The sequence below is a fragment of the Rhinopithecus roxellana genome, chromosome 20 (assembly GCF_007565055.1).
Source record: "Rhinopithecus roxellana isolate Shanxi Qingling chromosome 20, ASM756505v1, whole genome shotgun sequence".
NCBI classification, from domain to species: domain Eukaryota; kingdom Metazoa; phylum Chordata; class Mammalia; order Primates; family Cercopithecidae; genus Rhinopithecus; species Rhinopithecus roxellana.
Window position 1 is genome coordinate 69,511,110 of NC_044568.1, and position 17,249 is coordinate 69,528,358.

The 17,249-nt window shown below is 43.8% G+C and overlaps 1 protein-coding gene across 2 annotated transcripts in view; it reads left to right on the forward strand.

Annotated features, from left to right (window-relative positions):
• The window catches only part of CREBBP (CREB binding protein), a 162,457-nt gene that overhangs the window by 116,009 nt on the left and 29,199 nt on the right, over positions 1 to 17,249 (forward strand). For both annotated transcript variants that reach the window (XM_010376035.2, XM_030924411.1), the window contains exons 16-19: positions 307 to 496; positions 10,255 to 10,373; positions 11,170 to 11,409; positions 11,840 to 11,928. In XM_010376035.2, coding sequence (XP_010374337.1) covers positions 307 to 496; positions 10,255 to 10,373; positions 11,170 to 11,409; positions 11,840 to 11,928 — 638 coding nt within the window. The remainder of the gene's footprint in view (positions 1 to 306; positions 497 to 10,254; positions 10,374 to 11,169; positions 11,410 to 11,839; positions 11,929 to 17,249) is intronic.

A 17,249-nucleotide genomic window follows, 5' to 3' on the forward strand; every position in this document is an offset into this window, starting at 1 on the left:
GGAGGCAGAGGTTGCAGTGAGCCAAGATCATGCCACTGCACTCCAGCCTGGGTGTCAGACTCCATCTCAAAAAAAAAATCACTTTTAAATTTAGGACCATAATTGCACTGACTCTGTATTGAAGTGACTTAATGAACACCGAGTACTTTATTTCTTCTTCTGAAAGAGAAGAGGAATCATAAATGCAACTCTGACTAGAGGGAAGTTTTAACAAACCCATCTTAGGCTTGTAAGAGCCTTCCAGTGAGGCTGAGGTAACATAAAAGTGTTTAATATTCTTATGTTATCTGTAATGTTTTTCTCAAGATGATGGAGGAGGATTTGCAAGGAGCTTCCCAAGTTAAAGAAGAAACAGACCCAGCAGAGCAGAAATCAGAACCAATGGAAGTGGATGAAAAGAAACCTGAAGTGAAAGTAGAAGTTAAAGAGGAAGAAGAGAGTAGCACTAACGGCACAGCCTCTCAGTCAACATCTCCTTCGCAGCCACGCAAAAAAAGTAGGCTGTTTATTCATTACCTTATTAAACCATGCTGCTTTTCCACGGTGTTGGGATTCCACGTGGAGGATTAGAAGCTAAAGTAGAAACATAATTCTATCTGCCCTTTTACCTTTTTTGCCTGCCATTCCACAGACTTCCCCTTGCAGAAATACTGAGGCTGAGCAGGACCCCAGCCCTGTGCCTGTGGGGCTCATGGTAGGAGTGAGAGATGAGCTACGGCTCTGAGGCCACCCTGGCTGCAGAGCTGTCTTCTGAGATGGTACTGGCAGTGGCCGGGGTTGAAATGTGTCTGGGTCCTTGAGCAGGCTAAGGAGCTTGGCTTTACTCATAAAAGTATAAAGAACCAGTGATGTATGTGAGTAGAAAAATAACCAAAAAAGCCGTAATTTAAGGAAAGTGATCATTATGACAGCAAAGGGGTGAGTTGGAGGCAGTTTTCTGCTGGTGCAGTGAGGAAGCTGAGCATGCAGAGTGAGGGGCAGGGTGGCGCCTAGGGACCCCGTGTAGGGAGACATGGAGAGGGGTAGGTTAGGCAACTTTGGGGTCTGAGATGTGTGGGGTAAGCCCGCCTCCCAGTGGAAGTTGGATGGAATCCATTTGAGGTGTATCCAAAGTAAAGAGATAACAAGGTGTCAGAAAATTGTCAATTGAACCTTAGAAATGGGAGTTGGGACTCAGCAAGTCCAAGGCTGCAGATAACACTTTTGGGAAAGATTGCAGAGAACTGGTAGAGACTGAGACCATGTCACTCTGCAGCTGGAAGGGACCCTCGACAGTGTGGAGTACAGTGAATCTGAGGGCTCTTTATGCTCTTAGAATTGAGGGCCCCAGAGAGCTGTTGTTTGTGTGGATTATCTGTCATTGCTTACTCTATTGGAAATTAAAATTGAGAAATTTGAGTACAGTGGCTCACACCTGTAATCCCAGCACTTTGGGAGGCCTTGATGGGAGGTTTGGTTGTTGCCAGGAATTCAAAACCAGCCTGAGCAACATAGCAAGACTCCATCTCTACAAAAATAAAATAAAATTAGCTAAGTGTGGTGGTGCACGCTACTTGAGAAGCGGAAGCGGCAGGATCACCTGAGCCTGTGAGTTTGAGGCTGCAGTGAGCCCAGATCATATCACTGCACTCTAGCCTAGGAGACAAAGTAAGATTATTGTCTCAAAAAAAAGAGAAAAAATTTTAAATATTTAGTTCATTTAAAATAGTCTGTTACATGGCACCCATAGAAAACATTTATATGAAAAATAATTTTTCCAAAACAAAAATAAGTAAGAATAATGATGCATCTGCCTTTGCATTTACTGTGTTGTGATTGGTTATTTTGGTTGAAGTATATGAAGAAAATCCTGTAGTTGGTAAAGGGAGAAGTATTTTCATAGCCCTTTCAGCTGATTATGGATAGTCTTTGATACTATACCAAAATTAAACCAGTGAAAGTTTCTTAAAGGTTAGTTACGACATTGAACCAGAATCTGTAGCACTGGATTTTTCATACTCTGTGACATTAGAATCCATTGATCCATTTTGTACTTGGAATGGATGGTTTGTGCTTGCATTATTTTTTTTTTCAATTGACACTAAGTTCTGCAGATTTTCCATATGTTAACATATTTCACTATACAGTGTCAAAAAACAATCACATTTGTTAATGCCACCATCAGTCTCTTCAAACAAGTCTTACCAACTTTGAAAAGCAGGGCGTGCATGGTGGTTCACGCCTGTAATCTCAGCATTGTGGGAGGCTGAGGGGGAAAGTTTGCTTGAGCCCAGGAATTCAGGGTCTGTGATTGCACCACTGCACTCTAGCCTGAAGCTCAGGAGTTCAAGACCAGCCTAGGCAACATGGTCTTGACCATGTTGACATTAATCTCTATAAAAAAAAAAAAAAATTAGCTGGGCATGGGTAGTGCATGCCTGTAGCTTCAGCTACTGAAGATGTTGAGGTGGGAGAATCACCTGAGCCTGGGAGGTCAAAGATGCAGTGAGCCATGAGCATGCCACTGTACTCCAGCCTGAGTGACAGAGTGAGGCCCTGTCTCAAAAAGTAATAGTAATAATAAATTTTGAGACGATGTCAAGCCCGTGTACAAGTTTTCGAAAACATTTGATTTTTTAATGAAAGTCCAAATTTTATCATTGGCAACAAATATTGTCAGTTGTCCTTGAAGTAACTGGCCCTCTTTGTTCATTTCTGAGAAAATGTCTGATATATAACTAGAGTTAGTAACTATAGCTTATCTCTCTCAGTCATTCTTGAAAGTTTTAAGGGGTCCATGAGGGCAAGCAGCTACTTCAGCTGTAAATTCCGACACTTGCACAAGTACTGCCTCCTAATGTGGCCACTGTGCATATGCAGCAGACATCTTTTATTCTGTGTGATGAGATACACTGAATATTTCATCACACAGACTAAAAGACATGTACCAGGAGGCCGGGCGCGGTGGCTCACGCCTGTAATGCCAGCATTTTGGGAGGCCAAGGTGGGCGGATCACGAGGTCAGGAGATCAAGACCATCCTGGCTAACACGGTGTAACCACGTCTCTACTAAACAAAATACAAAAAATTAGCCAGGCGTGGTGGCGGGCGCCTGTAGTCCCAGCTACTCGGGAGAATGAAGCAGGAGAATGGCGTGGACCCGTGAGGCAGAGCTTGCGGTGAGCCGAGATCGCGCCACTGCACTTCAGCCTGGGCTACAGAGTGAGACTCCATTTCAAAAAAAAAAAAAAAAAAAAAAAAGATGTACCAAAGGCTGAGCTTTAATACAAGGAATACTTCTTACCACCTCATCAAGAATGTTTTTTCGGCCAGGTGTGGTAGCTCACGTCTGTAATCTCAGCACTTTGGAAGGCCAAAGTGGGAGGATCACTTGAAGCCAGGAGTTCAAGACCAGCCTGAGCAACATAGTAAGACCCTGTCTCTGCAAAAAATTAAAAATTAGCCAAGTGTGTGGTGGTGCATGCCTGTAGTCCTGGCTACTTAGGAGGCTGAGGCAGCAGGATCACTTGAGCTCAGGGGTCCAAGGCTGCAGCAAGTTGTGATGGCACTGTTGGACTCCAACCTGGACAACAGAGCAAGGCCCTATCTCACAAATAAATTAACTAAGAAATGAGTGGGCACAGTGGCTCCCACCTATAATCCCAGCTCTTGGGGAGGCCAAGACAGGAGGATCACTTACAGCCACGAGTTCAAGACCAGCCTGGGCAATGTAGTAAGACCCTGTCTCTATAAAACAATTTAAAAACTAGCCAGGTGTGGTAGTGCACCTGTGGTCCTAGTGGATCAGGAGGCTGAGGTGGGCGGATTGCTTGAGCCCAGGAGGTTGAGGCTGCAGTGAACCATGATTGTGCCAGTGCATTCTAGCCTGGATGAGAGAGTGAGACCCTGTCTCAAAAATAAAGAATACTTTTTCTTTTTTTTTTTTTTTTTTTTTTTTTTTTTTTTTTTTTGAGACGGAGTCTGGCTCTGTCGCCCAGGCTGGAGTGCAGTGGCCGGATCTCAGCTCACTGCAAGCTCCGCCTCCCGGGTTCACGCCATTCTCCTGCCTCAGCCTCCCGAGTAGCTGGGACTACAGGCGCCTGCCACCTCGCCCGGCTAGTTTTTTTTTTTTGTATTTTTTAGTAGAGACGGGGTTTCACCGTGTTAGCCAGGATGGTCTCAATCTCCTGACCTCGTGATCCGCCCGTCTCGGCCTCCCAAAGTGCTGGGATTACAGGCTTGAGCCACCGCGCCCGGCCAAGAATACTTTTTCTTGGCCGGAAGCAGTGGCTCATGCCTGTAATCCAAGGACTTTGGGAGGCTAAGGCAGGAGGGATACTTGAGGCCAGGAGTTCAAACCATCCTGGGCAACATAGCAAGAACCCATCTCTACAAAAAAAAAAAAATTTTTTTTTAAACAAATTTTCTTAAGCATGGCTGGTATTTTTTTCTTGGGACTGTACAGCAGCAGCAGTGTATGATAACAATAGAGTTTGATGATGTTGGCTTTCTTTTCCTTTGCTTTTGCTTTTTAGCCGGGTGTGGCAACATTCACCTGTAGTCCCAGCTACTCAGGAGTCCGAGGCAGGAGAATCACTTGAACCCAGGAGGCGGAGATTGCAGTGAGCCGAGATCACGCCACTGCACTGCAGCCTGGGCAATGGAGTGAGACTCCATCTCAAAAAAAAAAAAAGATTGCTTTTTCCCATCTGTGCAGATGTCTGACGTAGTGCAAAAGGCAAATGATGATCTAGTGTTGTAGAAGTTGTTTCAGGCCGGGTGCAGGGCTCAGACCTGTAACCTCAGCACTTTGGGAGGCCGAGGCGGGCAGATCACCTGAGCTCAGGCATTGCAGACCAGCCTGGCCAGCATGGCGAAACCCTGTCTCTACTAAAAATACAAAAATTATTTGGGCATGGTGACGCATGCCTGTAATCCTAGCTACTTGGGAGGCTGAGGCAGAAGGATCACTTGAACCCGGGAGGCGGAGTTTGCAGTGAGCTGAGGTGGTGCCATTGCACTCCAGACTGGGCAACAAGAGAGAAACTTCATCTCAAAACAAAACAAAATTGTTTCAAGCTGGGCATTGGGGGTCATACCTGCAATTCCAGCGCTTTTGGAGGATCACTTGAGGCCCAGAGTTCAAGACCAGCCTGGGCAACATGGTGAGACCCTGTGTCTAGAGAAAAAATAAAAATATAGCTGGTTGTGGTGGTACACGCTTATAGTCCTTGCTACTCATGAGGTAAAGTTAGGAGAGTGGCTTGAGCCTAGAAGGTCAAGGTTGCATTGAGCTGTGATTATACTGCTGTACTCCAGTATAATCTCGTCTCAAAAAAAAAAAAAAAGTGGTTTCAGTTTTGATGAAATAATTTTCATCTTACAGTACATAGATAACTTGAGCACCTAAAATGTGACTAGGGTGGCCGGGCGTGGTGGCTCATGCCCATAATCCCAGCACTTTGGGAGGCCAAGGTAGGCAGATCACGAGGTCAGGATATCAAGACCATCCTGGCTAACACGGTGAAACCCCGTCTCTACTAAAAATACAAAAAATTAGCCAGGTGTGGTGGCGGGCGCCTGTAGTCCCAGCTACTCGGGAGGCTGAGGCAGGAGAATGGCGTGAACCTAGGAGGCAGAGCTTGCAGTGAGCCAACATCGTGCCACTGCACTCCAGCCTGGGCAACAGAGCAAGACTCTGTCTCAAAAAAAAAAAAAAAAAAAAAGTGACCAGAGCGACCGAGGAACTGAGTTTTTATTTTTTGTAATGTTACTCATTTGGTGAAATTTCAGTAGTCACAGGGGCTGGGGACTGGGATATGAGACAGCAGCCTCCAAGGACTTGAGAGACGCGTTTTTGGGAGCTTCTGGTGCGCTGCAGCAACCCTGCCGCGTGGAGCAGGTCCTCGGGCCAGAGGAGGGGAGCGGTGCATGTCACACACACTCCTGACTTCACTTCTGCACATATGGGATCTTCTTACAGAAAGGTGGTGGTGAAGACAGGAGTTTGAAAATGCTCTCCTCGGCCGGGTGCGGTGTCTCACACCTGTACGAGATCGCACCACTGCGCTCCAGCCTGGGCAAGGGTGAGACTCCGTCTCAAAAAAAAAAAAAAAAAAAGAGACCGGTGCGGTGGCTCAAGCCTGTAATCCCAGCACTTTGGGAGGCCGAGACGGGCGGATCACGAGGTCAGGAGATCGAGACCATCCTGGCTAACACGGTGAAACCCCGTCTCTACTAAAAAATACAAAAAACTAGCCGGGCGAAGTGGCAGGCACCTGTAGTCCCAGCTACTCAGGAGGCTGAGGCAGGAGAATGGCGTAAACCCGGGAGGCGGAGCTTGCAGTCAGCTGAGATCCGGCCACTGCACTCCAGCCTGGGCGACAGAGACAGACTCCGTCTCAAAAAAAAAAAAAAAAAAGAGAAAATGTTCTCCTCTGCAGGGAATTTGAATAGTTATTTAATGAATGAATAAATGGTCAACCAAAGTGACACTTGTTTCAGGCCCTATCACTCCCGATTACCAGTGGGGCGGTGATAGGGTCTAGAAGAGGGTCTGCAGGCCTTCTCCGTGCAGAGGCCTAGTGGTCCATGCTGTGGGCTTTGTGCATCCTGAGGCCTCTGTTACCACTCTTCAGTGCTGCCACTGTGGCGCGGAGGCAGCTACAGATCCATGAACGAATAAGCATAGCTATGTACCAATAAAGCTGTATTTTTGGAGACTAACACTTGAATTTTGTGTGATTTTCACATGTCATGAAATAGTATTCTTTTCTTTTTTTTCTGCCAAATGTTAAAGAATGTGAAATCCATTGTTAGTTCTGGGGCCATACAGAAAAGCAAGCAGTTGGCCACATTTGGCCTGTTGGTCATAGTTTGCCAACCCCTAATTTAGAGAAATCAAAAGGCTATTCGTTACATAATAGTTTTCTTATGAAGAGTTATTCAAAGACTACCAAATGCTACTTCATCTCTGCGTAAAACAGAAGAAAGGAGTTAGTGTAAAGCAAGGATGTGTGTTTCTGTTGCTTCTGAAGGGCACATCTGCACTCTCGACCAGGCCTTTGCACTTTCAAGTGCTGGGGACCGTGTGCTTGGGGAGTGCTGCATCTCGGGGTTTTTACCTGGTTGCCCAGACCTCAAGCCGCTGTCGGAGGTCTGAAGCAGCCAGGTGCCCTAGAGAGGAGGTGGTGTCTGCGGAGGCTGGTCAAGAGTCTGGATCCTGGGCTCTGATGGGAATGAGCCCTGAGGCATGTTCTTGGTGCGTCTGTTTTCATCTCTAAAGTGAGCCTGTTAAACAAATGGGTTTTTCCTTCAAATTTTAACTTTTGCTTTCCCCAGTTAGGAATCAGATGGCTCTTTCCAGAATTTGTCAAGTTAGACCATCTCCACCCCACACAAAATTGATGGCAGACCCATGTACCTGATACTTGCCCCTTCCCAACTGGAACTTTAAATGTTTACCATATTTTAATCTGATTTTTAAATTATAGTTTCCCACTTATCTGTTGTAAGAAATCTTTTCAGCCGGGGGCGGTGGCTCACACCTGTAATCCCAGCACTTTGGGAGGCTGAGGAGAGCAGATCACCTGAGTTCGGGAGTTCGAGACCAGGCTGACCAACATGGAGAAACCCAGTCTCTACTAAAAATACAAAATTAGCTGGGTGTGGTGGCACACGCCTGTAATGCCAACTACTCAGAAGGCCGAGGCAGGAGAATTGCTTGAACCCGGGAGGCGGAGGTTGCATTGAACTGAGTTCGCGCCATTGCACTCCAGCCTAGGCAACAAGAGCAAAACTCCATTTCAAAAAAAAAAAAAGTCTTGTCTTTTTTTTTTTTTTTTTTTTTTTTTTTTGAGACGGAGTCTCGCTCTGTCGCCCAGGCTAGAGTGCGGTGGCCAGATCTCGGCTCACTGCAAGCTCTGCCTCCCGGGTTTACACCATTCTCCTGCCTCAGCCTCCCGAGTAGCTGGGACTACAGGCGCCCGCCACCTTGCCCGGCTAGTTTTTTTTTTGTATTTTTTAGTAGGGACGGGGTTTCACCGTGTTAGCCAGGATGGTCTCGATCTCCTGACCTTGTGATCTGCCCGCCTCGGCCTCCCAAAGTGCTGGGATTACAGGCTTGAGCCACCGCGCCTGGCCTAAAAAGTCTTTTCAAGATACAAAAAACAGACCAGGCCCCAGTGGCTCACACTTATAATCGTATTGCTTTGAGAGGCTGGAATCACTTGAGGCTGAGAGTTCAATACCACCAACCTGGGCAACATAGTGATACCACAAGATCACTTGAGCCCAGGAGTTAGTGGATGCAGTGGCTATGATGGCGCCACATTGCACTCCAGCCTGGGCGACAGAGCAGGACTCTGTCTCTGAAAATATAAAATGAGCTGGCCATGATGACTAGGCACAGTGGCTCGTGCCTGTAATCCCAGCATTTTAGAAGGCCAGGGCAGGTGGATCATTTGAGGTCAGGAGTTTGAGACCAGCCTGGCCAACATGGTGAAATCCCATCTCTACTAAAAATACAAAAATCAGCTGGGCGTGGTGGTGGGCACCTGTAATTCCAGCTACTCGGGAGGCTAACGCAGGAGAATCACTTGAACCCAGGAGGCAGAGGTTGCTGTAAGCCAACCTGCACTCCAGCCTGGAGTCAAAACTCTGTCTCAAAAAAACCTGGGCGTGGGCCGGGCGCGGTGGCTCAAGCCTGTAATCCCAGCACTTTGGGAGGCCGAGACGGGCGGATCACGAGGTCAGGAGATCGAGACCATCCTGGCTAACACGGTGAAACCCCGTCTCTACTAAAAAAATACAAAAAACTAGCCGGGCGAGGTGGCGGGCGCCTGTAGTCTCAGCTACTCGGGAGGCTGAGGCAGGAGAATGGCGTAAACCCGGGAGGCGGAGTTTGCAGTGAGCTGAGATCTGGCCACTGCACTCCAGCCTGGGTGACAGAGCGAGACTCCTTCTCAAAAAAAAAAAAAAAAAAAAAAAAAAAAAAAAAAAAAAAAAAAAAAAAAAAAAACCTGGGCGTGATAGCTCAATGCCCGTAACCTCAGCACTTTGGAAGGCTGAGGCAGGGGGAAATGCTTGAGCGCAGGAGTTCAAGACCAGCCTGGACAACATAGTGAGACCTCATCTCCACAAAAAAAAATTAAAAATGAGTCAGGCATGGTAGCACACACCTGTAGTCCCAGTTACTCCCGAGACTGAGGCAGGAGGATGACTTGAACCTGGGAGGTTGAAGCTGCAGTGAGCTGAGATGATGCCAGTGTCCCCCAACCTGGGCAACAGAGTGAGACTTTGTCTCAAAAATAATAAATTAAAAATTACAAGAACACAAAGAAAAAAATACGTGTCACTTATAAGCTAAGGCATCAGAACGCCTGAGACAACTTTGCCTCCAGTTTCTTCTCTGTGTGAGTGAACATTAGCCAGGTGGGGTCATGACACGCTGACTGCTGACTGGCCGGTCTCCCACACCGAACAGCTTCCCCAGCACCTGTTCCCATACTCATTGAGGGTTTGTATGAATGTACCATCTTGAATGTATTTGGCAGCCAGTATTTATGTTTGTTAGTGACAACAGAAAGTGTAGTAGGTTTTTTTTTTTGTTTTTTTTTTTGTTTTGTTTTTTTGTTTTGTTTTGTTTTGGTTTGGTTTGGTTTTTTTTGAGACAGAGTTTTGCTCTCGTTGCCCAGGCTGGAGTGCAGTGGCGCGATCTCGGCTCACTGCAACCTCCATCTCCTGGGTTCAAGCGATTCTCCTGTCTCAGCCTCTCGAGTAGCTGGGCTTATAGGCCCCTCCCACACACACGGCTAATTTTGTGTTTTTAGTAAATACAGGGTTTCACTACATTGGTCAGGCTTGTCTTGAACTCCTGACCTCAGGTGATCTGCCCGCCTCAGTCTCTCAAAGTGCTGGGATTACAGATGTGAGCCACCATGCCCAGCTTGAAATGGCTTTATTTGCCACCCAGTTTGATGAATGAGACAGATTTGGGAGTTAGCTTTACTTTCTTTTTCAGCAAGGTTTTAAATGTTGGAAACCTTTCATAGAAGACGCAAACTTCTCGTATTTTGCCTCTCAACCTGAACGCAGTTCTGACACTAGTGCGTTTTCAGAAGCTTTAGTCCTTATGGTGATGGATGAGAGCCCCTCGAGTGCCTTAGGAGCATCGTGGTTGGGACGTCACAGCAACCAGGATTCTGTTTTAAATGTGAGGTAGGAGGGATCTGAGCACCTTTTACAGAGTGTCTTTTCTTGATGTTTTCTCTGCAGTCTTTAAACCAGAGGAGTTACGCCAGGCCCTGATGCCGACCCTAGAAGCACTGTATCGACAGGACCCAGAGTCATTACCTTTCCGGCAGCCTGTAGATCCCCAGCTCCTTGGAATTCCAGTAAGTTAATTCATAAAATTAGATTATAACTTTGCCGGTGTGACTTTTGAGTGTCCATTGTTTTATCTCTTGAAATTAGATTAAATAATCCCCCTGCCTTGAAGATTGTTCTCGTAATATAAAAAACTGTTGTCTGTTAACAGTTATCAATGAAAGTGTTTATTTTGTTTGATTTCACTTGTTCATGAAGCCCCGGTCCTTGGAGGGGTGCACTGAAGCAAGGGAAGCACATGCCCCTGAGACTTCATTTTATATTTGGATCCTTGTGTCATTTTTGTCTGAAAGAATTTGTGAACATCAGCTGTAAAAAAATATTTAGGCTTCTCTCTTTTATATTCCTGGATAGTCTTGCAAAGGCCATGGGGACCCAGCAGATTCTATGTAGCAGTAATTACTAGCTTTGTGTTTATATTTGTCTTGGAATTTCATTTTGCTTGCCAGGATCAAGAGTGAATATCTAGAAATACACACTGTTTGATAAACTGGCTCACTATTTTAATTCAGTGGATTAAAGATCTATTTTTAAAATTTTCTGTTAGAAGTATCTTTTAACAATTTTTCTTTATCTTTGCCTTTGAAGTATTATAATGTGATCTTACCTGAAAATACTAATTATACTTTTAGTGAGTAAAATCAGTTGCGTCAGAGGTTATTTTCTTTTCATTTTCCATTTCTTACTGTTGGGAATGGAAGTTATTTTGGTACTTCTGTTTCTATTATTTTAAAACAAAGCTGCCAGATATGACTGGCATTTGGATGTTGGGGGATTCCCTGAGACCATTGTTTTTTTTAAAAGGATTATTTTGACATCGTAAAGAATCCCATGGACCTCTCCACCATCAAGCGGAAGCTGGACACAGGGCAATACCAAGAGCCCTGGCAGTACGTGGACGACGTCTGGCTCATGTTCAACAATGCCTGGCTCTATAATCGCAAGACATCCCGAGTCTATAAGTTCTGCAGTAAGCTTGCAGAGGTCTTTGAGCAGGAAATTGACCCAGTCATGCAGTCCCTTGGATATTGCTGTGGACGCAAGGTACAGTTTTAAGTTTTTCCAGAAAGTGAATTTTCCTAGTTAATCCAGCCAGAGGGGTGTTACGCTAATACGAGACCACACCTGTGTACTGGGAGTGCATATGTGCAGTCTGCTGTCTGGTGACACAGTTGATGCCTAAAGTGATGTGATGGGTGATCAGAGCTGGGTGTACAGGCGCTTACTAAGGGAGGCCATGAGGAAGCATTTCTGGCTGCCCCTCTGCCCATGGTACCTGTCTGTAATAAATGTCTCTTAGAGCCAGTTGTATCACATGCTATCCCAGAATGTCTTTAAAGCTACTAAAATTGTTAGAAAACTATCTAATATACTCACAGAGATAATTTACTAGTCTCTATAGTAGACTAGAACGTTATAGGACAGTAAATGGAATGTATTTTTATATAAAAGTATTTCTCCTTTATTTTTGCAGTATGAGTTTTCCCCACAGACTTTGTGCTGCTATGGGAAGCAGCTGTGTACCATTCCTCGCGATGCTGCCTACTACAGCTATCAGAATAGGTAAGCGTCAAGCAGCATCCTGCATTGTGTCTTAGGGCAAGGCATGTTCATCTGGTTATAGTCTGTGTACATTATTTTTTTCCTGAAGTTCCAATAAAAAGTGGCCCAATTTCAGGCCGGGTGTGGTGGCTCACGCCTGTAATCCCAGCACTTTGGGAGGCTGAGGTGGGAGGATCGCTTGAGCCCAGGAGTTACGTTATCAGCCTTGGCAACATAGTGAGACCCCCATCTCTATTTGAGAAAAAGAAAAGTAGCTCAATTTCATTGTCTTGTTAGTCACATGGATAGGCCCATGGCCTCTTAGTTATAAAGCATACTTTTATAGTATAAAAACTGTAACCTCTGAGTCACGTCTTGCTGTACTACTTAATTAGGTACATTCTTTCTTCAGCCATGCCTGTTCTAAAACGCAACTCTAGAAGCAAGCGTCTGAAGTTGAGAGTAACTCTGATAAAGGTTGGCGTGCCTTTTTTAAGATGTTCATAGAGTAGAAAATGTGGATTTTACTATTCTGCCTGCAAATATTTGCCTGGGTAATTTGGCCAGGTCAGTCTCATGGAAAGACTTGCACGAGTGCTACTTCCTTTGAGGCAGAGGAAAAGGGTCCATGATCTTTATTTTTAAATTTGACACTAGCAGCATGATACAAAATGAGATCTGGTGTTTTAATTGAGTTCAAGAATCACCCTCCTGTTATAAGATGGCCATTTCAGGGTTTTGTAAGTGGTGGATCTGCTTAAGAAATACTTGCCATTCTTTTGGAATATGAAGATGGCTAAAGAATAGATCTCCTGTCTTAAAATAGATGGAGAGTGAAAATAGTATTTTTGTTGTGGTTTCCCACACAAATACACCTTGCGTAGTTTTGAGGTTGAGAAGTCAGCTTCTCTGTACCACAGCGTGTAAGTGTCCATGTGCGGCTGCAGTGTAAGCACACCACGCGTGGAGGCACAGGTCAGGAATCTTGCTGAAACTGTGACGTTGCCTCCATTTTATGAGCCAGCAGCTGGATTCTCCGTGGCCAACATAGAGCTTTGTGCTTGTTCTTTGTGTTTAGGTTCAAGTATTAACTGTCAACACTGGAGTTGGGCGTTTTTTATTATTTCACTCTCGTTTGGATGCAGTAATTATGTCCTATACTTCAAAGAAGACAGAAGCGTTTTTGTTATCTGTTCACAGGCCTGAAAATTTTGGAATTTTGTGGTTGTTTTAATTCTTCTGTGTTTTTTAAAAAACCATATTCAAGATAAGTAATAACTCCCATCAAAATCCTATATTTTAAAAAATCCTTTTGACACAAAAATGTCTCGAAAAAGGTTCCTAAGCCTTTTCTATTAGGAATAAGCCTGGCCTGCTTATTCCTAATACTGTTCAGTGTAGTGAAACACCAGTGCAAGGGGGAAGGACAGACCCTAAACTGCATCTCTGCTGGAAGTGCAGCCTGTGCAATTGTCCTGCTGAAAATAGTTTAACATTCGGAGTCTGATTTCCATCTCAACTTCCCCTTTATCAATAGAAACATTTTGTGATCAAGTTTAAAATGATACCATAGCCCCTTCCTAATGGAATCTATCCTATAGTGACTTGCTGCTCTTCTGGAAGTTCTGGCCACTCCTTTTACAGTTTTAGCCCCATGACTTCAGCACACGCTATGATGTATTAATGTATTAAGCTTAGCTTTGTCCGTGATACAGACAATAGCGTCTTCCCTCGCAGCCTCATTTTGTCAAGTCCCCAATGATGAAATAATGAATAGGAATGTGCTTTAAAAACCATTTGTGCCAAGCAAAATGAAGTTAATGATATCTTAAGAGAAAGGTTAATATTAAGTGTACCCAGAAAAATGCCACCCCTGCTACGTTGCCCAACAGAGTTTTGGTCTATAAGGAAGGTAGATTGTTTACCACTCTCTCTAAAGTGTTGTGGGGCCTGTTCCTGGGTCTGTTGGGACCCTGCCTTTGCTGATTTGCACAGATTTTGGTCTTTTACATTGAGAGCAATTAAAGTTAAATGGAATTGGTAGGATCGAAGAGTCATTGATGGCGTATAAACACAGGACCATCTTGAAAGTTCTGAAACGTCTTATTTTTTTTCTGTATAGAACTTCATTTTGACTAAACAAAAGTAATGTATTTTGAAGAGTGGAAATGCAAATAAAGGAGTTCCTTGTTATTAGTGATAATTTTTAAAGTGTAGGCGTAGCATTCCTCAGGTAATCACAGGCATGCTCGCTAGAACAGTGTGTCTGAGTAGGTTAGCATGTTATCGTCCTAAGAAAGCAGTGGCCTGATTCTGTAACAAATACTTTAACTGCTTATGTTTTTATTTTCAACTTTGACTATTTATGAACACTGCAGTGTTCTCAAGAATTAATTGTCTTGGCACTTGTAGTCCTAAACTGGGCACTTAGAACAATAAAAAGTCCTACAGACCATTTAAACAAGTGAAACCCTAATATATAAGTGAGCGTATGGTTACGTTTTCACTTGTTTTCATACTTTGCAAATTTGAAAGTAACTCATGTTGGAAAAACTGTTCTTTAGCTTTCCCAGTTAGTATCTATAGATAATATAAATATTATCTATAGATATCCCAGTTATTCATATGTACTGATACGGTACTGAAAACAATCTGCATTTGAAAACTTACTCCATATATTAAATTACCCTTACAGATAAACTATGCAGTTACATTGTACTAACTTTAGCAACCCTGAAATGCATCATTACTGGATTATGTGAAGTATTTCTCCTTTGCAATTCCATATTCATCAAGCTACTTCCTTCACATCAGGCAAAATGTCATCTGGGTGCTTAAGTTGAGAAGCAAATTTCTAAAGCTTTATGTGTTTCCAGGGAGAATGAAGTGTGGACTAGGTAAGAAGGTAGGGGCAGTCTGGCAATAACATCTAGCATTCACTGACTGCCAGGGTTGCTTTAGCTGATTTTACTAGTTGGGGGTGACTGCTGTCTGTTCTGTGTGCTTTCTTCATCTCTCAGAACAGTAATAAAGTGAAGCCACGGGCTCCTCTTCCTCCCCTTCTTAAACATGAACAGGCTAAATTGTCCATTTCTCCAGCAGTTTTGGGGCAGACAAGGAGTCTGTTGACATGCTTTGCCTCCCCGGTTCTGATCCTTGGATTTTCCAGGATGGGAGTCAGTCATAGAGGAGGAGCCTCAGTTTCCCAGCCACTGCAAGGGTTGCTGTTCCACCACCAGTGTCTCCCTCTGTGTCACTTTCCTCGGTGGGAAAATATGGGTTTATGGTCCTTGTTTCCTGGATGTTGCTGGGCTTGCTGTCCTTGAATAGAAGCAAAGAATTTCTCCAGGATTTTAAAACCATTTAGACTCACCTGTGATTACGGTGGGAGTTTCATTTCAGAATGTCTTGAACGGTCCCTTCTAGCTGGCCATAGTGCTGTGTGTTTGATTGTAACATGAATGGAGCACTCAATTTGGCGTTTTACTTATAAAAGGGAAGTATTGGGGATTGAGGGAATGTCTTTTTTGCATATCGTTTTGGTTGCCACTGAATTGGTTTATAGTTTCTGTACTTTAATTCCTTCTTGCCAATGATGACCATGCCCTCCTGCACATGGAAGTTCTTCTCCACACAGGATTTTAGGATATTTACAAAATAGTGAATGGCCAGAATATTGCTGTAGTTCATTCAGGAAAAAAAAAAAAAATACATATTTAAAGAAAAACATTAATTTGCCTGTTCCCTGTCAGAGTTTTAAATCCTGACATAATTTATTAATTGAGTTAGTCCCAAATAAATTAGTCCCAGCAAGAAACCTTCATTAATCCAGTGAATCCGTCATGTTCCTCATCAACCAAACGCAAAAAAAATGGCTCATCTTGAGATGTTGTGCATGCTCTGAAGTTGTATGCTTTAAAATGTGCTGTGTGTGTGGGGTTAGTGAAATACAGCAGGCAAAATGCTCAGTGTATTGAATTAAGATTAGATTTGGGACTTGCGGGGGACCTGTCCTAGTGGTAGTGAACTGGCCACACAGTGGCCCACACCTCTGTCTCCTGCAGCCGTGTGAGTGCGCAAGTGAGTGAGACTGCAGCTGCCGTGTCCCATTCTGCACTTGGTGGTTCAGCCTGGCGCTCGAGTCCTGTCGCACTGTTTTTAATACTAATCCTTCCTGGCATCTCGTAGACATAGTTTTGAGCACTAAACCGCATTCGTGCTGCCGTTGCTACCTGACACTCATTCTTCTCGCTTGTGTGATCCACCTCCGCCCGCTTGTTTATTTTTACGGTATTCTTGTGTACTCGTGTCATTTTATGCAGCATCAGCCTGCATTTCTGTTGATTTCTCATTTATGTTCTTTCCAAACATTTAGTAGTTTTTATTTTAATTGTTCGTATTTGATAGCTTGAGCCCAGGCTCTAGATTGTCTTACAAGAAATTGGGGTGATGGATAATTTCTCAAATGCAGATTGTTCTTTAAAGATTAACTCTAAATTCACTTAACGTGGATTGCCCCCAAGTCAGAACAGTCATTGGCTAAGTCTCTCCGATTGATGGATGATTGGTCCCAGTACCAAAAATGTCACATCAAAGCTTAGAATTGAATTTTCAAAGATTGTTCATGGATTTACATATATTGTATTTCTTATACAATATATCACATTTCTTACTCTGTATATTCATATTGATAAATGGGTGGAAAGTCTTTGACCCTGAATGCATTTATGTTAAATGTTTGTCTAGAATATGGATTTGGTTTCATTTGTATTGTAACGCAATTAACTGAATGATTAACATGAAAAAAAACAGGAAAAAATTAAAATCAGTTCTGGGTGCTCAGCATTTTCATGCATTTAAAGATCTGGCTTAATACCGGAAATAAAATCTCTGAATTGCTGTCAAGCATAAATTTTCCATTTTGAAAAATAAAGCTATTTCAGTTTAAATTGCTTTTTTAAGGCCTTTTGTCAGACTGTTTTGTTCAAGTAAATTTTTCCATCTCAAACCCTAGAGTTATATTTGACTTTCTCTGAGTAAGAACAAAATTCAGATTCCTAAATTTGGGCTCCATGCAATTCTAGTATTAACACCTCCTTGAAAACATTTGCCTCTTGGAGCCGGACCGAGCCTGTCGTTGTTAGTGATGATGGCCTGTGATGTGTGCAATGAGACCGAATGCTAATCAATGCTTTGCCTTGGCTTTCTGCTCTGTGTTGTCTTGGTGTCTGCGTCTTACCTCTGTGTCTGTGCTATTTGTTCCCTTCCTTGTTCTCTAATCCTACCTTTCCCCACCTGCCCCCTGTTCCTTTCATTGTCCTCACTGACCCATCAATCAACCA